The following is a 24,021-nucleotide window of genomic DNA, read 5'->3' as shown; positions in this document are numbered from 1 at the left end:
CATGACACCATGCTTGTTAACTTAGTTAGTAAGCTAATGTTTTTTTAAAAGTTTGTGTGGCCGATAAAACTACTATCCTTACTTTTCTTAGAGCGGTCTACTAATCTGCTATCGTAATTGATGCTTCGCCTTTCTGCGAAATCTGCAACTTTTCTTTATTTATCGCAACTTTGGTATATTGGGAGTAAATCTTTGTTTTTCCAAATGAGAGGAAGTTGTATTCCTGTATGAAAGAATGAGGTGTGCCGTACTGTAGGACTTTTATTTTCTTTAGGTTGCGGCAAACGTGTGCGCATTAAAATCGAGGGCGATTATTTTTATGCGAAGCATATTACGAGAGCTCAACCCAGCTCCTCAGGCGCGGCGGTGTCGCCATGAAACCACGTGACACCGTGACGTCACGACAGAGGAGAAGTGGCTTTGGCTCAACTCTTGCAAGACGGGCTGGGTGGGAATCGAACCGGGGTCTCCGGAGTGTGGGACGGAGACGCTACCACTGAGCCACGAGTACGATGCTTCAAAGCGGTACAAAAGCGCCTCTAGTGAATGCGGTGTTGCCTTAGAAACGAGCTGTTTCTAAGGCGTGGGTCTCTTGCTCAGGCGCACATTTCGTTGCCGCGCCGAACGCTGCTTTGCTCGACGCGCACCGCGTCCAATGCGGGGCGCGTAGTCGCTGCCCTGTAGCCCATTGTCTTACACCAGCGCATGATTGTCAACCATCGTAACCCGAAGGCTCTGGAAGTCAAACGAATTAAGAACACCACCACAGTGGTTGTCCTCTTCGACGGCATGAAAGTGCCTAACTATGTCATGTGCGGCGTCAGCCTTCTGCGCTGCACGCTCTACAAACGCCAAACCGAGGTGTGCTACGCGTGTGGCGGCTTGGGACATCGCGCGGACGTCTGCCCCAACCCCACCAATGAGGATTGCCGGGGCTGCGGACTAAGCTCACCACCCGATGACCACCAGTGTTCGCCGAAGTGCGCCCTTTGCGGAGGCCCGCATCTTACGGCGGACAAAACGTGTAAGCAGCGCTTTCAAGTCCCATACGTCGTACGCAGACGCCGACGGCGCCGTAAGCGCGCCAACAACAAGCACCAGCAGCAACAGCTGGCCAAGGAGAACAGGCCACGTGGCTCCAGCGCGGCGGGAGCCCCCAGGAGGGAGCGCTCCGTCACGCCCTCTGGTCGACAACGCAGCCTCTCCAGAGGGCGCTCTCGTTCCCGAGGGCGCTCTAACTCCCGGGTTCGGATCCAGGAAACGCCAACCTGGGCCGATCGTGTCAAGTCGAAGCAGACGACGCCGGCTTCAAAGGTAACGCAGGTAGCATTGCCGGAGCATAAGGTTGATCCCAGAGTCGCTCAACTCATGCAAGAGAACGCTCGACTCAAAGCAGAAATGCAGCAGATGAGGGCCGACTTTGAGTCTTTCCGTAAGTCGTACCCCTCGCAAGTCGAGAAGCAACCGGTGCCCCCCTCAGGGGAGCCACAGGCGCGCTCGGGTAAACGTAGGGCCGCGCCCCCAGAGGGGGACGCTGACTCTATGGAGACCGAGTCCAATCACAAGGACTTAGAAAGCATGCAGCGGGCTATTCAGCAGCTCGCTGAAAGCGTGACTGTCCTCCTTAAAAGGATGGCGTCCCTGGAAAGTGCACAGGCCGCGTTAGCTACGGCTAGACAGCCTTCGAGGGAGCCCCATCGGGCACCTTTACCCGCAAGCGCCGTCCCCGTCAACAAGACGGTGGAATGGCCAATCCAAGGCAATCACCATGGCGGTCAATCCCAATAAGTTGGTTGTGTGGCAGTGGAACTGTGCCAGTTTCCAAAGGCGCAAAGCTCCGCTGCAGCAATTCGTTTCGGCACAGGCGGTCAAACCGCACGTAATTCTTTTACAAGAAACTCTCGATGACGCACCCACCTTCCCGGGATACCGGGTTGTATCGATGCGGGAGGAAGGAAAGCGGGGTTTAGCAACCTTGGTCGCACGGAAGTGCTCCTTTCAAGTACACAAATTACAAATTGGCAGAACTAGGGCGGAAATCATTATGGTCGAAATTATCCCTAACAATTGGCTTAAGAGCAGTGTCTTTCTTTTAAACATATACAGCTCGCCGTCGGATCAACGGCAGTCATTCGCCACGATCATGACAAAGGCGGTGGCCCTGAGCAAGGGAGCCCCCATAGTGATAGCGGGTGACTTCAATGCCCCCCACAATGCCTGGGGATACCCCCGCCAATCCACCAAGGGCAATCTCCTTGTCCAGGCAGTTGCTGACTGCTCACTGGAATTGATTACGGATGCTCAATACCCGACGCGAACCGGCACGTCGGTAGTCCGAGACACCACTCCGGACCTGGCGTTCGTCAAGAACGCCCCCGGAGCAGGATGGCAAAATTTGCAAGAGAACCTGGGCAGCGACCACTTCATTGTGGAGATTACCCTAACCATTAGCACAGCCCCTACCAGGGAATTTAAAGTGACGGATTGGGATGCCTTCCGGAAAATACGGAAGGCGGACCAGACCGACTACGATAATCTCGATAGTCTGTTCACAAGACTACAGAAGGACGTACAAGCTGCGACCAAGGTGGTTAAGACCGACCTAAAGGTAGATCGTATGGACGCGCGCCTTGCACACCTCCTAGAAGCCAAAAACTCCATCCTGCACCGCTGGAGAACGCACAGACTCCACCGCCGGCTTCGTAAGAAAATTGCGGAGCTCAATCGTACAATTGAAACTCATTCCATCGAACTGTCCAAACAACAATGGAATGAAGTGTGCTCCTCGGTTGATGGGCAGATGAGAACGGGGGGCAAATGGAACCTGCTCAAACACTTACTCGACGACTCGCAAACCAAAAGCAATCAGAGACTAGCCATCGATCGCATAGTTCATAATCAAAAGGCGGCGGGCGTATTTGAACACGTCCTCTTGCAAGAGTTGGCCGAAAAGTATCTTCCGCTGGGCCACTCCGGTGACGGGGATTATCCTTGTTATCGGGGGGGAGCGATGGGGGAGCTCGACGCCCCCTTCACGGAATCCGAAATCTGGGAGGTGCTGCAAACGCTCAACGGTCGCTCTGCGCCGGGCCCGGATGGCATCTCCAATAAGCTCCTCCGAAACTTGGACGAACAATCAGTTGCGCTGCTCACCGGGGAGGTCAATAAAATTTGGGAAACGGGCTTAGTCCCCGACTCCTGGAAGACAGCCTCAGTGGTGCTCATCCCGAAACCAGGCAAACCTCTTGGGCCGGAGAACATGCGGCCCATCTCGCTCACGTCCTGCGTGGGTAAGGTGGCCGAACATGTCATTCACAACCGTATATCTAGGCATATAGAAAATAATGAGTTATTCCCTCACAACATGGTCGGCTTTCGGCCGGCACTCTCCACACAGGACGTCATGTTACTTATAAAGAGGCAAATCATTGATGTCGACACTAGAGACACTCGGGGCATCCTTGCGCTAGACTTGTCCAAGGCTTTTGATAACATCTCGCACCGGTTCGTACTAGACGCCATCTCAGATCTGGGCCTGGGGCCACGATTCCATGCGTACGTTAGCTCCTTCCTCAGGGATCGCAAGGCCACTGTCAAAATAGGGCAAATCAAATCGAATGAATTTACATTGGGAGCGAGAGGCACCCCGCAAGGGGCGGTCATCTCTCCTCTACTGTTTAACATCGCCATGAAGGGCCTCTCGGACAGACTGGCCACAGTAAGAGGAACGGGTCACGCCCTCTACGCGGATGATATTACCGTGTGGTGCTTGGGAGGGTCTGACGCTGCAGTTGAGAGCGCGCTCCAAGAGGCGCTCGACATCACAGAACACTTCCTACTAGACACGGGCCTGAGTCTGTCACCAACCAAGTCCGAACTTCTATTGTATAGGCCCACCCGACGGGGGGTTAGGTGCTCCACACCCTTAGATCAAATTCCCATAGCCCTCTATACGAAGGACGGACAACAAATTCACAGAGTGGATACCATCAGGGTCCTCGGACTCTTGCTGGAATCTCGCGGGGGCAACTCACAGACTATAGCCCGCATTACTTCGAAGACGGAGAATATGCTTCGGCTTATCCTCAGGGTCTCGAACCGCAGAGGGGGTTTAAGCGAGAGCAATCTACTCAGACTCTACCACGCGTTTCTGATGAGCCACGTTAACTATGTAGCCTCCGCGTTGCGCTGGTCTAAAGGGGATGAGGCCAAAATCGACGCCCTCATGCGCAAAAGCATCAAGCGCGTGCTGGGTTTACCACTCACTACCAGCACCGCGCGTCTCATGCAACTAGGCATGCACAACACCCTATCAGAGGTGATCGAGGCCCAACGAGTGGCTCAAATAATTCGACTATCATCATCGCGAGCGGGGAGACGCATCCTCGAATCCGTTGGATGCGGTCACCAGGACATCACGGAGCGCAACGTGACCCTATCACCCATGGTCCGAGATACGTTCAAGGTAGATCCCATGCCACGTAACGTCCACCCTCAATACAATGTAGGGCGCCGGGTAGCCAGGGCTCGTTCCCTGTTAAAAGCGGCTGCTGCCACTCCGAATCTGGCATGTTTCGTTGATGCCGCCCAGTACGAGTGCTCTGATCACTATGCCGTAGTTTCGGTTGACTGTAATGGCACTCTCATTAATTCAGCATCCGTGCGGAAGGTTTCTTCAACAGTAGCCGAGCAAGTTGCTATAGCTATAGCACTGAAGGACCCTCTACGTTCCAATATCTTTACAGACTCCAGATCGGCAGCCCGAGCTTTCGCCTCCGGCTCGATCTCAAAGGAGGCGGCGGCCATCCTCGGCAGCGAGGGGGCTGCTGGTTTTCATAGCATCAAATGGTTCCCGGCCCATATGGGAATCAATGTACACTCTGAGCTTGTTAACGCCAATGAGTTGGCCCATGACTGTGCGCGAGGTCTTACACACCGCGGCGGTTCAGGTGGACTCACGGGCGGCGACTTAGGGCTGTATAGGGATTCGCTTCTCACCTTCCACGAAGTCTTGACGCATTATCAACTTGCTCGGCGGGCCTTTCCGCTACCACACCCTAAACTTAATAGACCACAATCGTCGGCGTTTCGCATGCTTCAGACGGGGTCATTTCCCTCCAGGGGCAGATTCAGTCACTTCGCGCCTAACGTAGAACCCCACTGTCCAGACTGTGGGGAGGCGTACTGCTCCTTGTCCCATATGCTCTGGCAATGCCCTGCGTTACGCAGCTCATCGCTAACCACTCTAACCGACTGGGAGGCAGCCCTTAAGAGCGGCGACCTCTCAGAGCAACTACGGGCTGTCCAGAGGGCCTGCGACAGGGCGGAGGACCACGATCTTCCAACCCCGACGTGGGTGCGGCCCGCGACGGCTACGGGGACTCCCTGAAAAGGGGGGTACCCTAACGCCGGTTCCTCAGGACCATTAATAAAGTTCTTTGTCTGTCTGTCTGTCTGTCTTACACCCCTTGGCGGGTCGACGGGAACGCTGTCGCGTTCCACTCTTGAAGGCGAAGCAGTAATGCATGAGTTGTTTCTTCGTCTAGCCGAACCAAATATAGCCAAGCAACAGCAGTTCACCAGGCTAAACAGTGGTTCAACAACTAAAATAAAGGCTAGTATGCTTCGCATCCTGGGCTTAACCTTACCTAAGCCACAGCCATTTTTTTCCTTGTTTTTAGTCATGGAAAACAGCTGCGCGTTACTAAGAGGGTGCATGAGAATTGAGTAAATACAGTAGCTCAATTTTAACTGAAAGTCTCAGCTGGCACCCATATGTCTATCTTTATGGGCCCAAACTTTCGTTATTTCACTTCTGAAATTGGCCTTGGCCGCATAATTTGAACTTCACTGGTCAAGATGTACAAACCTGACCCCAATGATGACCCTAACACTGGCAGCATCTGTCTTGGCGGCGCTTAGGGGATGGTGTATGCATTAAGTACATAATGTCACCCAGCGGAAACGCATTGTATTTTCAGCTTGCCCTACCAAGATTTTAAAGCAAAAATGGCAGCTTAAAATGAATGATTACAGCCTTTAGACAGGTCTAACACACGCCTTTCCTTTTCAGAAAAATTGATGTGGAAATTGCCTGCATGGTGCAGTCATATATGAAACCAAAACCATCTTTGCTCTGTGTGCAACAAAACAGCTTACCATCAGCGCCAGCCTAGAGAGTGGCATTGCCACAGCCATCGCAGTATGGCAACAAAACAAAACAAGTTCTCATATGGCAAGGTCACAACACGGCGCTTTCAGTACTTGATTACGAAAGCTCATTCAGAAGATAAATTCGTATTTATTTTATTGCATTTAATTGTATTTATTTTATTTCCTTAGCAAGTAAGGATTACTTGCTAAGCAAGGAGCAACAATTCGCACCACATGCTTTTGACATTCTGGGGAATTAAATGCATCACTGGACAAATTAGCAAAGTGGTCACACTAGGCAAGAACCACCATCCTGTTTGCAACTGTCGTAGTGTTGTTCGATAAAGGCAGAATATCAAATGCACACTGGGCCCTACAAAAGACAACCCATAGTTGACCATAGGCAGAGACAAAGCGCCGTATGAGGGTGAGGATGACAGAGATGAAGGGTAAATAAATTTTTATTCTGTGGAGATAAAGTTTGCTGTTTTCATCATTTTCTGATTGCCAGAACGAGAGGCATCGTTCGATTTTGTTGTTAAAAAATCAGGTGCACATTAAGCTTCTACTTTGTAAGGAGCTCTAATGTCATTGCTTTCTTATTTTTTTTATTTTGAACACATTAAAACCGGGTGCGTGTTAAATTCAAGGGCGTGTTATAATCAGGAAAGTACAGTAAAAGCTTGTTAATTTGTATTTCCCAGAACCAGAAAAATGTCTGAAATAAGTTTAAATAACAATGTCGAATTAACGAATGTATTCATAAAACAATAGACATAAGCTTACTACACCAATTTGCCTTTACCTACCGAACAGATCTGCAACCCCTGCTTCTATTAGATACAAAATCAGCACGTAAGCTGTTAAACACTCACAATGGCGACAGCTTGGCAAGTACCTTCACAGTGCAACCGCAACGCAAGGCTTATTTTTTCATTTGAGTAGATGTACTTGTCAGGCTTTTCACTACCGATTACTCTTTCACCAGTGAGCTGGTTGGCAACAGATCATCAATCTATCGCAATGTAGCTGGCAGGTTTGATGTACACCAGCGTGCAGGCCTCAGTATAATAGTGCTTCATTCCTGATGGCTCTTCATGTGTGAGTAACATCGCGCGTGCCTTATACTGAGTCAAAACGAAACTAGTGCTCGCCACAAGACAGATTTGTTATTGCCATCGATGTGATAATGAATGGCAACCAGGCAGTTCAGAAGGCACGTGGCTGACGCGAATCATGTGTGGCAGTAAAGCATGGCCTCCGAGACAGAGGAGTGTGCCTGTTGTTGCTGTACGACCTGTTGTTCCCGAACAGCTCGCGCAGATGAATATAGCGATACGGATTCCACTGCTTAGTTTCTGCTGGACGATAACAGCGATTTAGCTCTTATGCGTCGCATATTTGCGGTGCTCCTCGCTCAGTGCATTTTAAGGGTTCTCCGAATTAACCGGTGCGTGGCTAAATATGTCCAAATTAAGAAATTTCACGCCATGAAGAATGCATACACTTGCCGGCACTAGAGGACGAGTCTGAATTTTTTTATTTTCTAATTTAACTCGGGACAAATTATCAAGATTCGGCTGTAGTGTCCAATGAAGTGGTGGTGTGTTCTGGCTTTTTTTTTATTACTTTTGTTTAATTCAAGCTGCAGGATAATTTGATCAATTTCGTGAGTCTGATCAAGCGTGAAATTAACAGAAGTTGACTGCACTTTGGCTTGACTCAATGTTTGGCTGTAATGACCATCTACTGTTGCTTCAGAAGAGTCAGAAGAGCATCCTAAAAGGAGTCAGAAAAGCATCCTAGGTACCGTACATGGCAAAGGATTCACAGGGCTCACCTCTCTGCTCAATCTCCTTGATACACATATCCAAAACGAACGGTCTAGGAGTATTGTGTGCTTTTACCAGAGTAGTCAGGTCCACCCCAAAGACCCGCTTGACATACTTGGTGTCTGGCAAGCAGTCATTTGGCACTTTCTCTGAACACCGATTGTGTGCACTGAAGCCACAGTCTGGAAAGAGAGCATTGCAGGATTATCACTTCTTGCTTGCTGTGGAAAAATTTTCACAGCTAAGTGGAAACCAAAAGAAACCAGTCCTGCTCTAGCTGGTAGCAATGCCCGAAGCACATATGACTATGCTAAATGAGAAGAAAGACAACAATTATAAGGTGACACCCAGAAAGAATGGCAAAGAATGGCAGCATTTCTTGAGTTCTACATTTGCACTGTTTTGTTCTATCTATAGAGATGTGGCACCCAATTCAATTTAGTGCCCTGCTTATGATGACAACTACAGTGTGCAGAATACTGTAGTGGCTCTGTACTATTACTTTGAAAACTTCCAAGTTCCTAATATGCATTAAAATGTAAGGAAATTAGCAGTCAAGTATTTCTCTTAAAATGCAGCCACTATGGCTGCAAGTTGAAACCAAGACATTGAGTCAAGCAGCAGAAGCCACAGATCAGATGCTCAGACACTGTGTGTGGCTGGTTGTCAATATGCAAGCACTTTTTCTGTGTTTCCTTGTCTTCAAATTCACTCTCATTTATCATTATCAGTACAAAATTGTGTGCTCACATGCAACACATCGAATTTGTAGTGAGCAGCTTAGGTGCTGCTTCTGCCATAGCAAGCATGGAATTCATCAATGCTGAAATGCCTTCCGGCAGCATGATTCCAATGTTCCATGCCATGCTCCATGGCCTTTGACTTAAAGCCGACCATATAACTGGAATTATGGCCCGCCACCCACAGCAAAACAGATTCTGGCAGAAAAGAGTAAAAGACAATGCTGTCATTGAACGGTCAGCTTTGAAGTATAAAGGAAACCTGCCGTGGTTGCTTAGTGGTTATGGTGTTGGGCTGCTAAGCACGAGGTTACGACGAGGTCACGGTGGCAGCATTTCAATGGGGGCGAAATGTGGAAACACCCGTGTACTTAGATTTAGGAGCAAGTTAAAAAACCCCAGGTGGTCCAAATTTCCGGAGTCTCCCACTACAACGTGCCTCATAATCAGAAAGTGGTGTTGGCACATGGAACCCCATACTTAAATTTAAATTTTTTAAGTATAAAAAAATTATGCAGATCCCATGAACTGTAGGAATCAGTGTAAGCAAAGGTTTCAAGGTATGATGATCCAGCAAGACAAAACAGCGCATCACAATATGAAACATGTAGCGTATTTAGGCGATGAACACATCCCTATACGGTCATCAGCCACAGTTGCATAACTTGGAGAGCAAAGGTAAGTTTATTTAGAGGTGATATTCTCTAGAGATTCCTTTCTGTGATGCTAACACCTTCACGAGCTTTTGCATGACTTGGCAAATGAAGTGCTGACTAGACAGCTGAAAGTGTTCCTCACACAGTGCCAGAAATGCTGTAGAACGTATACGTCATGGAGACCTTTATTTCCTCCCTCCATGGTAAATGCCAATGCGTCCAATGCTGAGACACACGAAATCTCGCAAAAGTGATAGTATCCCCAGTGGCGACAGCTTCCACTCCAGAAGCGTACACATTTGGGCTGGTTAGCTCATGAATCGAGTGGAAACAGCGCCAGCGCGATATAACAGCACAATTGTCTGTCCCTTTCTTACGTCCTCTTATTTTGAACTGTTTTCACTAAAGCTCCTACTTGGCGAAGCAACCAGTGACCACCACTACCACCATCATGGCACACCGAATTGCAGAAAGTTAGGCAAGGAACGCTTCACTTTAAAAATAGGGCTAATGTACAGCTCACCAATTGACTCGTTACTAGCTGCGGAAATGTCTGTGTGTTGTTTTGACTGGCTTTTGCACTGGTACCATGGTGGAAAGCATTAATTTTTTTCCCTGAGAAATAGCTCTCAGTGGCATGCACTATCAATCAGCCAGAATGAGTGATCCAGGCAGTGGCAGATCCAGACAGGGACCCCCCCACCTAAAGCCACTACGTAGTAGCTAAACCCCCTCCCCTTTCCACCTTTCTCAACAGTGATTTTTCGGGACATGGAATTTTTTATGCCACTGCGGCAACTGCCGCTACCCGTGGCGAGCAAAGCACCTCTCACTTCTGCCCTTTCTGTTAGGCGCGAAACTGGCTAACGCAACCATTGCCCTTGTGGAAGCGAGCTAATCGCTTCCTCTCCACCACCAATAAATAAATAAATAAGTTTAAATAAGACGGGCCATCAGTATGGCAGCAAGGAGGGAGCCTTCACTCAGAAACACATGCTTTCTTACTCGGCACTGCTATGCTAGGGGTCCATACTGGTATGAGTCACCTTTCAGCATTAATACATCTGGACACCGTTCAGTTTCATACAAACTCGTGCCTTTGGTCGCACAGAGTGTGCTTTACACATGCTCCAAAAGAGGGCACAAGTCACCTTCAGTGGCTGATATAAAACAAATTGGTAGCGACCAACTCGCATAGCGTGCAGCAATCAAAGCGTAAGTTTTTCAGATTTTCACAATTCTTTGTACATGGAATACAGGGGGCAAAATTTATGGCACTTTCCTTTGTGAATCGCTTAAGAAAGTTTCAATGTACTGAAAGCCAAAATTCACATTTATCACACATGTAGAAAGTGTGTCCATGTTTGTGGACAGAAGTTGTGAAAGTAGAGCACTCAGTGACCTGTTTGTGTACCTAAATTGTGGGTGTGGAGATCTGGTGCATTTTTTTTCATGTTTCGTAGCACGTTATCTCACAGATTTTAACCTCCCCAGATGGGTTAGTGCGTGATTTTTTTTTATCACTGGGAAACGTACAGTCCTTGCTGATGACATAAAAGCCAGTGGCCTAGGTGGAGCAGTGTGACTACAGCTTGTGGAGACAACTGCGCAGCAGTTACATAATTTCATGAATAATTATTTTACCGCATTGGAGATTTTTGATTGCTTACTTCAAGAGAAAAAGTTCATGCCTGGAAGAGTAAATCTAAACCGCACTGAGGGCGCTGCTGCAAAACTTCCCAATGACAGCAAAGTAAGCCACGAAGAATCGACCTCACTTGTGTATGAGATCATAAATGTGTGTCTCGTCAAATGGAAAGATGACAAAGGCGTAAATTCCTTTTTCCAGTGCCATCGGAATAAACCATATGTCTTCATGTAAGTGCTGGTCGAAGGATGAAGCGAAAAAAAAAAAGTACCGCACCTAGGAAGTATATTAGAATGTAAACAATTGATGAGGAGAATGGACCTCATCAACAGGTATATTTCATATGCTAGGACTAAGGTCAAATCTAGGAAATTGGCTGTTAGGGTGCTCCCAGATTTTCTCGACATTGCTGTCTGCAATGCGTGGGTCGAATAATATCGTGGGGAAACAACTTTGCACGTACAACAAAAAGAGGTGCGGTTCCTCCTGTCTTTCAAGCAGGATGTACTCAAAACCAGAGCTAACCCAAATCGAAATTGTACCAGGGAATAAAGGTATGAAGGTAAACCAGCAGTTCCAGAGACCAGACTAGCCTAGCAGCCTCACAGCGACATGAGAAAATGGTTTTGGCCTCTTCCCAGAAATAGTGTAAAACTGAAAATGCAATGTGATGCAGGAACAAAAGTATTTGGTGCATGAGAGTCTCTAGTGCATGGTGCAAAGAGTTTGGTGCATGAAATGCAATGTTTTCTTGTGCCTGCAAGGGTAAAACTGTTTCTTTTATTTTAACCATACTCCCAACTAATGTCCACATTTGTGGACACTCATTTATACCGTTTGTACATTCACTTTCTCTGCACTTCTAAAACCATTTCAAATAAAATGTTGAAAACATTACTGTTTATTTTTCCTACACTTTTTTGTTAGCGAAAAGGTTAAGCACGATTTGCACGTTCCTTTTCTGTCTCCTTACAGTATTTAGTCTTTGGTGCTATTACAAGGTTTGACCACACCCACCAGTGTGAATAAATTCTTTTGAAACTGGTTACATGGTTGTCTACAACATATTTGTTGTATTTTGTTTCGTTATTAATTTGAGTTCTTTATTCCCCAGGGGGTGCTTCTGTTCTTCATTATATATATGGTTGTATACATTGAATAAACGGCTTTTTACTTCGGGACGGCTGGAGCCTGACTTCCACCTTCGGTCAATACCACAATATTGTTGATGAAAATGCACTAAGGGATGTAACTGAGAACAAATCATGATTATTTGGTTATAGACATGTGATTAGTTGTGCAATCCCCTCCTCCCCCCTCCCCCCAAATTAGGCACGTGGATCCGCACCTGGATCCAGGAAACTATAGCACAGCTGTTTCGCACAGGACCAAGGATGGGAGTGCAATTATTATGGGAGGAAAAATCCAAATTTCAAAGACCCAAGTTGGCAGTGTGTTTATTATGTGATGCTGAAGTTTGTTATGAACTTGCATGGCTGAAGTTTCCTAAAAAAGCGGTAAAGACAAAGTCGAAGGAACACATACGACAGGACTGGCGCGTATGTGTTCCTTCGACTTTGTCTTCGTCTTTAGCGCTTTTTAATGAAAACCGTCAATATGCACCACTCGCCCAAATCAAGGTATTGAAGTTTCCTCTTGGACGAAAAATTATATGGCCACACATTGACAAAATGAGACATCATGGGCTGCCATATTGTTTAGCATAGTGGTAGATAGACGATGTAACCTGTTGATGCCGAATCGCAATCATGATTACATAGGAGGGGGTGTCGAATACAGCCACTCATTCTCGTGCATTTTCAGACTTGCATACAAGAAACATTGTTGATCATTACTTCAGGTATGACCTGTTCATTCATGAAAGGATTAAGAATTCAAAGTTTGACAAGCACTGATAAAATGAGTCCAAATGAGTCCAATAGCATGAGTGCATAATGCTATGCTTAACCCCTTTCGTGCCTTGAACGAGCTGGGTTCATCCACGCATTCTGATGAAAATGAATCTGATCAAAATTTTCTAGCAATGCTATGGACAAGCTGTTTTTGTCTCGGTGTGTTGTGTTGCTTCTGGCAGATGGCAAAGCACAATCCATGAAGCAGGAGGGCATTAATGCTGGCAGAGAAAGTTAAATTTGGCAGGCAACTGAGGTCTTTAAAAATAATTTGGACGTTTCTGGGTTAAAAAAAAAAAAGTGTTAAGCATGCTTTACAACACAATTAGGAACAGGGGACGTGCACAACAATAAAGAAAGACGAGACATGCAAGACACGTGGCTCAACTTATGCACAGGACATGTTTGGGACACTGTTCAGGACACTCTTTGGAAAACTGATTACATATACTGTAGAGCAGAAATTGGGATACAATGGAGAACTGTTGCCATGTGTTTAATGCAATGCAAGCTACAATAGCAAAACACACTTTAAAGAAATGTAATAATAATAATGAGAAGTGGGTGAATATTTAAAATTTCGAATACGAGTCGAATATTACACAACTACAGTTAAACCTTCATATAATGAACCTCAATTTAACGAAATTCGTGATGTAACAAACTATTTTCATCGCCCAATCTTGGTTGCATTGAAAACTGTGTATTTCTTTTTGCGATTTACCAAAGTAATTTTCTGACATGGTTTCGATTTAATTTGATTTAACAAAGTTTTCTGCCATTTCAAGCACGTGCTTGGAGCCTGTAGGCCAGTAAACTAGCAAAAACTATAAATATGACGACCAAGGCAATAGTTATTTCAAGCGTCCTTCTGCATAAAAAGTTAGAGCGGCAAAAATTCTGACAAAGCAAGCGAGCAGGGTACCATTTGGTACCATCTGTCATGTTAGTAAGCAACTTGCAAAGACTGCGGCGCGCATGGCAGTTCGCAACGTTTAGGGAAACACGAGAGCTGACTATTCCTTCAACACAAGGGGGATAGGGAAAGAGTGACCGTGCATGATCAAGCACGTGTGGGAGTGGGAGCAGGAACGTGCACCTATCTGGTTTCTCCTCCTCGCGGCCTATCTTGGAGGTAATTTCTCCACAACAAGTACAAAGGACAAGCTCACAAAGGTTGGTGCCTTCATGCACATTTTGTTGCGCCCGCATGTTTAGTGTTGCCGGTTGGGTAATCTGAAATTTCTAAGACCCAGTGCGAAGCGCTCGCTTGCATTGTGAGTGAGTTTGTGGTCATCAAGTGAGATCTCTTTATGTTTGCCTGAGCACTCACGACACCAATAAAACTATAAACCTTACATTGTACAGTACTCTCATTGCTATCACCATCAATGCTCTGCCTTTTTGGCGAAAGTGTAAGCTTTTTAAAGTGAAAGCTTTACTGGCTGCGAACTTGCGATTTCACCGTGGCCGTGCTCCGAGGAAGCACATGACGTCACACCGCGTTCCTTGTCACACCAAGTTACTCGTCGTTGCATTCGCCTCCGCTCGCGTCGCCAGCTGCGTTGCATACCTGATAACATGTCGGAGGATTTTTTTGCTCAGGATGAATATCAGTATCTTTTTACACTTTTGTTTTTAAATTGTGGGCGCCGGCTGCGGGCACTAAGTCTGGTCAACTATGGAGTCCAAGATTTATGGCACAGTGCGACACAACACAGACAAATCTTGGATGCTGTTAGCTACATCGATACAGTGCTCTCGGAGTGATCTGAACCGCACACACTGGCACTCATAACTGCGCTATTATGGCCAGAGTTTTTTGCAATTTGCTTATAAGCGCTTGCTTATAAGACACTATCCACCAGAAATGCTCTGGGAATTTGTGAAGTAGTTTTTAATGGTGAAACTTTAAAACATCGAAGTAACAAAATTCGCAAATTAATGAAGTTTTTCACTGCAAGTACAACTTCATTACACTGAGGTTTGACTGTATTCATATTCATATTCAAAAATGAGCTATTTGGTATTTTCTAATATTCGTAACTAACCAAATACTTCGTAAAAACTGACTTTAAAGTCTTGTTACTGTTCTCCATCTGGTTAAATATTGCAAATTTTCATTAGTTTCTAGATTTGCACAAAAATTAATTATCAGAAGTGAAACGATAACAGGTTTTCAAAACAATGCAGAAACAAAATGGGTAACGCAAGCTTCGTTTTTGGTTTCAAGATGGAAGCCTACATGACAACCATTGACTTTTGTTTGCAATCCGTCATCCAGTGTTTTTGGCAGTATAGTGATGTAGCAGTTTTATCTTTTATGTAACAACCAGCGATGTATTTCTTGCAATGGGCCTTTTTACATATGCCTACAACACACACGTCCTCACCCACCTCTAATAATAATAATAAAAAAGTAATATAAGCATACCTTCACACCGTACACCCTGGGCTATCAGACCCCACATGAAGTTGCCACAGAAGTCACACCAAGGAAGGCCTTTGAAGTTATTTACCTGTGCAAGGCAAATGAACAGACAACTGCTTTTAAACATGTCCTGTTTTTTATCCAAATACATGCATGAAATTGGAGCAAAATGAAAAAATCTAATTTGCATGAGCTATCAAACTTCATTAATTGTCCAACCAAGTTCTTTTCACATGACAAAGATCACTTTGTCCACTTTTGAATTGACAGATTCATTCAACCAGCTCTGTGACTCCAAAAGCAAATTTGCATAGGACTACAAGCAAAACTTCTAAAGGGAAATTTGGTGTTTCAAGTTTTTAACCACGGTGGAGATGACAGAAGGTACAGGCTTTGAATTGGTGCTTTGTCTGCTGACGAATCGCACTTCAAGTCTATATCTTATTTCCTTCAGCAAAACTGATACCACAGTTCTGTTCTGTTGCAGTTCTGTTCTGTTACTGCGAGATTGTATGGAGACGTACAAGAGTTCTGGTTTTACACATCAGTGTTACCCCCTTCACCAGGCATCACTCTTAGTTGAGTACCGAACAGAAATCTGTCCTGGCCAAAGAACAAACATAATTAGAGTAAAATAGCACTTACCAGATGAGCAAACAAAAAATTTGGACTGCAACACTGCTAAAGGTTATACTAGCACAACATATGGTCTATCTAGTACGAGTACCATAAGAAAAGAGAATCAAATGGACTGAGTCTTCGTAGACTGACAGTCTCTACTGATAAACACCTATTAAGTTTGTCTAGTCGATAATCGCAGTCACTTGACATACAGAATGCAGTGAAGATAATAAATAGGAAAAGGTGATTTGTCCAACATTTACATATGCTCACTCTGCCACCTGCTCCGTACATAAGCAACCATTACAGCTTTTCATCAAAATTGCGAACAGGAAACTCAAGTGAACTCCAATGCATTAGAACGTAAAATTTTCTTGACCCCTTCCTTTCTTTCACTTTTTGAAGGTATGATTTAGTTCAACTGTGATCATCATGACCTAAGCATATCAACATGCTTTACGAGCAAAACTTGTTCATATTTTGTTACTCCCTTGTCTTCAACACTGCGTGTAACAATTTCAAAGAGTTGCTGATCAATTTTGCAGAGAGAGCTTAAAAAGCATGCTTCTTTGGGCTTATCGCTACTTTGTTTAAACTGACTGAAGTAAGCAACAACAGTGTCTAACTTCGGCTGAGAATGGGGCACCTTTGGGAGAAAATGTGGCTGGCGTCTGCTCAAGCGGCTTTTATGGCTTACATAGACATACATTGGCATTTTCATTACAAGTTTTCATGAAAAGTCTTTGTGAACACCAACCACAGGTGACACTCATGAAGCATGTCAAGTACACATGTAATGATGTCCTTCCTTTAAGTATTCAGCTACAGAACATAAAAATTTATTCTCCCCTTCCTTTCTTTCACTTGTTCAGTGTACGATTTACATCAATTGTCTGATCATCATATATTAGTAGGGGTGTGCGAATATTCGAAATTTCGAATACGAATCGAATATTTTCCTTATTCGAAGCGTATTCGATTCGAGCATTGCATATTCGTAAGTTCCCGAATATTCGAGGACGGCCGAATAATGGTCGAAACGGCGAATATTCGGACAGACTGTGGATAATTTAGCAGTTAACGAATTATATGCTTGCTCCACATTCTCCTAAGAACATGTTTATTCACTGAGAGCTTCACATGATCCGCTCATTATCTGTATGCTCTGCATCAAGATGGCAAGTTGGGCCAGTTTGTTGGGATTCATAGTAAGGTTCGTTACAGCGCAACACAAAACAGGGACAAAAGAAGGTACAAAACGACGACACAGCGTTACAGCACTGTGATCTTAAGTGCTGTAACGAACCTTACTATGAATGTGTAGGCTCTGTTCCAGTCTATCTGCATCAGGCCCGTGAGACATGATCAGTTTCAATTTTTTTTTACCAAGCTTTATTCCAGGGCTCTTTCATAACAATATATGATGTACTTTCGGGCTTTGTAAGTATGAGCAATAAAATATGCACCTAGAAAATGTTGCCTGGACAAATGTTGTCACAGTGCATAGCGTATAGCATAGCATAGCATAGCATAGCCCTTACTTTCTGAACATGTTGAGCAGTCAATTTTCCTTCGCGATAATCTGTAACAAGCGTTTACCTGACAGAGCATTACCTGACATTACCTGAGTGCATTACCTATAATGAGTGCCTCTTTAACGTGAAGCAGCCTCGTAAAGTGCAATGATATTTTTAAAAGGGTAATAAAGCTATTGTTACCTCGTTTTGACATTTTTAATACTACATATATATTCGATATTCGATTCGATATTCGAAGACAGTTTTTCGCCTTATTCGTATTCGATTCGTATTCGAAAATTTCAATATTCGCACACCCCTATATATTAGGCATACGAACATACTTTTCAAGCAAAACTTATTCATTTGAGTGACTCCCAGGTCTTCAGATGTCATGCAGGGCATTTGTACCCATACAATGTCGTTATAAAATTAGACATAGGATAGAAAAAAACAAGTATCAATAAACCTCATCCACTCCATCCTACCCACCTCATTATGTTCACACTAGGTGAAGCACCATTGCGAAAATACACATTATGAAACCAGAAGCACCACAAAAATGAGGAGGAAGAAAGAACACAAGAAACGTTTCAACTCTCAATTGTGTTCTGTTACATATAATGCATCTGCTAGCTTACACTCAGCATGTGTTGCATGCCTGTTTATGTAATGAATTAATGCCAGCTATCCTGGCTAAGAGTCCTTTTGTCAGTAAACCCACATAGACACCATTGCAACATTTTACCTGTGGACAAAAAAGTCGCATAAACTATGACAACTGTTTCATCTATTAAGACCATTCCCTGACTAGCACATCTGGGGTGCGATCGGAGATGGTTGTTTGGCGCGTTTGTTTGGTTACCAGCACGCACGATTGGCCTACTCCCCGCCGACGTCGCCAGCCGCGGGGCACGGCCACGTTTTTGGTGACGTCAAAATGACGACACGCTCCTGTCAATCATCCTCCCACCGAGCATTTCGTCTGCTAAGCGCCGAACTCGGCGGGAGTGGGGATGTTTGGAGCGATCATCGCTCGTTACAAGACCGGCTTCGCATGGCGCATCTGGTGGATTAGATTGGATCCAAACGGTGGCTTCAGCAGTTGATTAGCACGTTTGAATCTAATCCATAGTTTAATTCGAGAAAATGGGCGCTTGCGTTGGGAACTTCGGTGCTCGCGCTGGCATTGCTCGAGGAGGAAGGAGAGCGGGTGGCATTGTGAAACGCGTTTGAAGAAATGGCAGAAAGCGAATTCCGGCGTTGCTTTCGTTTCTCGAAACAAATAGTGCGTTGGTTGTACGGCGAAGTCGACCCCATCATCGGTGCCAGCGAGCCACTGGAATGTTGTTGCTGCCTCTTGAAAAGTGCGCCACTGCTCCCGTCATTTCTTTTTTCTTTCTTTGTTCTCGCTGTGCACGATGCCACCTAGGGACGACGCAGAGAAACTAATAGTTATAAAGTGTAGCATTCACACTTACTACTACTATTTGAAGACATGTTTAAGCTTGAGAAGACAAAATTTGGATAAAGATTTCATTCATTGGAAGAAGAGAAACATTTCGTTTTGTAGTATACTGTCTGCAAGCAGACGACAAACGAGGGAAGTAAACTTCCGGGGAGTTCACCGCTTGCCGATTGGCTGCTCTCTCTGCCCCATTCTCAGAAATTTTGTATACTGCCACTTGGTGACGTTGCAGCAACCAAACAGAATGCGTATCAAACAAAGATCTCTGATCACGCCCCTGGTGACACCACTGTAAGAAAACTTACACCAATGAAAGAAAAGCAGCATAATCTGTAGCTGAATACTTAAAAAAGAAGGAGCAAGTTATTCCATGTGTACTTAACATGTTTCATGAGTGTTGCCTGTGGGTGGTGTTCACAAAGACTTTACATGAAAACTTGCAAAGAAAATGTGAATGTGTGTCTACGTAAGCGATAAAAGCCTCGTGAGCAGACACTAGTTGCGTTTTCTCCCAAAAGTGCCCCGTTCTTAACAGAAGTTGAACTGACGCGGTCCTTGCTAACTTCGGTGAGTTTCAACTAAGTGGTCATAAGCCCAAAGAGGTGCATGCTAAGCAAATTCCATTCTTTCGTTATCTATAAAACTGCCCAATAAGTGGCATCTGCTGATTGTTGCCAAGTGGTGTGAGGGGACAGCCGAGCTGCAGCTCCAAAATGGACTGATGTCAAACATCTGGATTCCATTAATGAACATCTAAATCTAAGTACTAAATGAGCTTATATGCATTCTGCTCCTATTGGAATGTAACTGCTGCTACTGGACAAATGTCAAAGGACCTCATTTTCTTAAAGAAAAAGAAAAAAATTGTGACGTACCTTAAAAGCATGAGGTTTCTCAAAATCTTGGACGTTTATATCTTCAGGGATGCCATCTAGCAGGGGACAATCAAGCTCCTGAAAAGATACAAAAAATGAAGTGCTGCACAAGCATGATGTGCTCGAGAAAATCTACAGTTCTCTGGTCCCACGTGATAGGTGCATGTGATTAAATAAAGACTTGTTCCACTAGAACACACAAGGGCATGGCTCACGCTGCGTGGCACAGGAGCCGACGTTATGTTGCTCCTAACATTTGTGCTGGTTTTAGTGGTTGCCTTGAACCTTTTGTGTCAAGAAGCAAAGAGTCTGTGAATGAAATTATTAACTGTTTCATTACCAGGCCTATAGAAATCAGTCAATTTGATTGACAGTTTTTCTAGGCATTGTCAAACATTCCCGCTGGAATTTTTCTATCAACAACATCATGAACCATCTGAAATTACGACTGAACTTAACCATTTGTCGAATTTGTTAATTTTAGGAAGACTGGGAAGTCTGGAAATATAAATCTTAGACTGGAGGTTTCGCCGAAACTAGCCTCCAGTGAGCCTAGCACTTTCTCAATAAAACGACACAAAATTTGCACTTTGGTCGACTTGGCAACATAATTTTTAAATGACAGCAGCAGTGAAGACACGAAAGTTTCTGTTGGGCTGTCAAATTTTCCTATATTATGTCTAGGCTGTTTTAATGATGCCTCAAACAACAGTAGATGTTCATGAGTGCGTGTTATCTTGACAATTGTGTTCGGCTAATATGAAGTGGCACTTTTTTTTTCCCACCGTGGGTTGCTTTCATCCATCAGCATTCCAACAGTTTATGTACAAATTATCACGAGCAATCCCTCCCGTTGTGAGGCATTTTCCCTCACACAAGTGCACGCAGTCGATTTCAGACCAACCTTTGACTGAAACTTGACTAGAAGTCTGATCAGTCACATATTTAGCACTGCCTGTGCAAGTGCTCTTATTAATTACTGTACTATATTATACAACACTCCACATTACTGTACAGCAGTGTACAGGGACTGAACAAATTACATGGAGGCTCCAGCGCCAGTTGAATACACACTAGACTACAGAAGAGCTGACCAATGCAATAGCCAAGTATGAGGAGCCTTCTGCATGCTCCCTGACCTGAGAACCATTGCTTCACAAGCTTAAAGAATGCAGCAAAAAACGAACCAGGTGCCTGCTTCAATGGATGGATGGATGCGAAACTTTAATCAAGGTCCTGAGGTACGCAACTCAGCGCGCTGCGGGCCGCTCCCACGTTGGGACAGCCAGGCCTTGCCCGACCGCCGCATCGTGGGCCCTCTGGACAGCCCATAGTTGCACCCCGGCATCAGGGCTCTTGATAGCGGAGAGCCACTTGTCTTCATTGATTTCTTCTGTGCCTCGTAACGAGGGGCAACGCCAGAGCATATGATCTAGGCTAGCGATGTCATTGCAATGCCTGCAAGAACTAGTGGCATAGGTGTCGGGATAAATTTTGTGGAATAAAGCCGGGCTGGGATATGAGCCTGTTTGCAGTAATCTGAGGGTCAATGCCTGCGCTCTATTTAACTTCTTGTGTGGAAGGGGAAACTCTCTCCTGCCGAGATAAAAGTGCTGCGCAATTTCGTTATATGTGGTCGGTTGATCTCTATTCTCCACCGCTGCGGGCCGGCGTTGGAGTTCTCCATGGTCGCGGAAAGTGAGACCTCGCGCCTTGGAGTGGGCCAGCTCGTTGAGGTTTCTGGGGCCTCCCGTGATGGATCCCATGTGAGCGGGGAACCACGTGAGAGTGTGGGTGGTGATAGTTTTGCCGTCGAGGATGCGACAGGCTTCCTTACACACGGCGCCAACGCTGAAGGCGCGGATGGCTGCCCTGGAGTCGCTGAAGATATTGGCATGTCCGTCATCCAGGAGGGCCAAGGCAATGGCCACTTGCTCCGCCGCACGCGACGACGTGCTTCGTACCGAAGCCGCGTTAACGGTCGAACCCCTGTGGTTGATTGACACTACGGTGAAATTTTCGCTGTTGCCATACTGGGCCGCGTCAACGAAGCAGCTGCCGCCAGGGAGTTCTGTTGCGCGGCGTAGGAGCGCCACCGCTCTGGCCTTCCTTCTTTCTACGTTGCGCTGGGGATGCATGTTGCGCGGGGCGGGCGATATGATGATGTTATCTTTCTGCTCTTTCGGTAGGCCTTGGTAGGCGTCTTCGACAGTGGCCGGGGGGACGCCCATCTCAGTTAGGAGTCGTCTGCCCGCCCTGGTGCCGGAGAGCCTGAGAATCTGTGCCCTTTCTTGTGCTTCTGCGATCTCTTCCAGGGTATTATGAATACCCAACTGCAGGAGTCAGTCGGTGCGTGTGTAGTTTGGTAGTCCGAGCGCGCTCTTGATTCCTCTTCTTATCATGGCATTTAGTTTGTCTCGCTCGGCCCTCTTCCAGACGTGCATGGCCGCTACGTACGTAAAATGGCTCAACAAGAAAGCGTGGACTAGCCTTAACAGATTCTCTTCGCTCAGGCCTCTCCTTCTGTTAGCTACCCGCCTGATTAGACCGATGACGCTATCCGTCTTCTTTGCTAATTTGTGAATGGTGATGCTATTTGTGCCTGTCCCTTCGAGTGTCATTCCCAAGATTCGAATGGACGCGACTTTGGGAATGGGATCTCCGCAACTGGTGTAGAGATTAATGTCAATTTCAGGGGGGGGTTTCCAGTTCTGTGGCTTGCGGCCCTTTCTACTTGGGCTGTAGAGAAGGAGCTCCGATTTCTTTGGGGAGCACCGGAGTCCCGTGTTGGTTAAAAAGCGTTCTGTAGTGTCGACAGCTTCCTGGAGAGCGGCTTCGACTTGCCCGTCACTGCCACCCGCGCACCAGACAGTGATGTCATCCGCGTAGATCGTGTGACCGATGCCCTGGACCTTGCCTAGATACCTTGAGAGGTCAACCATTGCGATGTTGAAGAGGAGTGGTGAGATGACTGACCCCTGGGGGGTGCCTCTTCTACTCAGCTCCATTGTGTCCGATTCCAAATCTCCAGCCTTGAGGATGGCGCATCGTTTGCTCAAGAAAGACCTGACGAAGGCATGGAAGGACGAGCCCAGGTCGAGCTTGGAGATGGCGTCAAGGATGAACTCGTGACGGATGTTATCAAAGGCCTTCTCCAGGTCCAAACCAAGGATGGCTCTCGTGTCCCGAGTGCAGCGTTCCAGGATTTGGATCTTGATAAGCTTCATGGCGTCCTGAGTGGAGAGGCCTGGCCTAAAACCTATCATGTTGTGAGGGAAAAGGTCGTTGGTCTCGATATACTCGGCAATTCTGTTATGGATGGCGTGCTCGGCCACCTTCCCTACACATGACGTCAGTGAGATTGGGCGGAGGTTGTCCAGGCTCGGCGGTTTACCGGGCTTTGGGATTAGTATGACCTTCGCCAACTTCCATTCTTCAGGTACAATTCCCTGCTCCCAAATCCGATTTATCTCATCTGTTAGAAACTCGATCGATGCGTCCTCTAGGTTTCTGAGAGCCTTGTTGTTAATGTGATCCGGGCCGGGTGCTGACCTACCATTGAGGTCGTGTAGGGCGCGGCGGATTTCACTGATTTTGAAAGGCTCGTCCAGCGCGGAGTTCGGCTTCCCTTTGTATACCGGGTATGCCGCCTCATCGGCCACAGTTTTGAGCGGCAGGTACTTCTTAGCCAACATCTCCAGCATGTCCTTTTCCGAAGACGACTTCTTGGCTTCGTGGAGCGCTTTAGCGAGGACACTTCTCTGGTTTGACTTGGTGCCGGAGTCGTCGAGCAAGTGTTTGAGAAGATTCCACTTCCCTCCCGTGCGCATCTGCCCGTCGATTGAATTGCAAATTTCGTCCCATTGCTGCCTAGACAGGGCTTGGCAGTGCTCGTCGATCTGCTTGTTGATCTCGGCTATCTTTTTTCTGAGCTTGCGATTCAAGCGTTGGCTTTTCCACCTCTCGAGAAGTGATTGCTTAGCCTCGAGAAGGTGTGCTAGCCTGCTATCCATTTTGTCTGTCTGTAGATCCGTCTCTATGGTTTTGGTGGTGGAGCAGACATCTTGCAGAATTAGTGCGCACCACTGGACGAGACTCTCCGGCTTTTCTCCACGGGCGGCGCGGGCCTTGCGAACCTCACGGAATTTGTCCCAGTCAGGCACCGAG

At 46.2% G+C, this 24,021-nt stretch overlaps 1 protein-coding gene across 1 annotated transcript in view; it reads right to left on the bottom strand.

Moving 5' to 3' along the window:
• The window catches only part of LOC135916446 (N-chimaerin-like), a 58,038-nt gene that overhangs the window by 21,376 nt on the left and 12,641 nt on the right, over positions 1-24,021 (bottom strand). The window contains exons 7-9 of the mRNA XM_065449804.2: positions 19,855-19,932; positions 15,377-15,461; positions 7,994-8,167 (exon numbers count right to left, since the gene is read on the bottom strand). Coding sequence (XP_065305876.1) covers positions 7,994-8,167; positions 15,377-15,461; positions 19,855-19,932 — 337 coding nt within the window. The remainder of the gene's footprint in view (positions 1-7,993; positions 8,168-15,376; positions 15,462-19,854; positions 19,933-24,021) is intronic.

The sequence above is a fragment of the Dermacentor albipictus genome, chromosome 4, assembly GCF_038994185.2.
Source record: "Dermacentor albipictus isolate Rhodes 1998 colony chromosome 4, USDA_Dalb.pri_finalv2, whole genome shotgun sequence".
NCBI classification, from domain to species: domain Eukaryota; kingdom Metazoa; phylum Arthropoda; class Arachnida; order Ixodida; family Ixodidae; genus Dermacentor; species Dermacentor albipictus.
The sequence above is the reverse complement of the archived record's forward strand: the minus strand, read 5'-3'. Positions and strand labels throughout refer to the sequence as shown.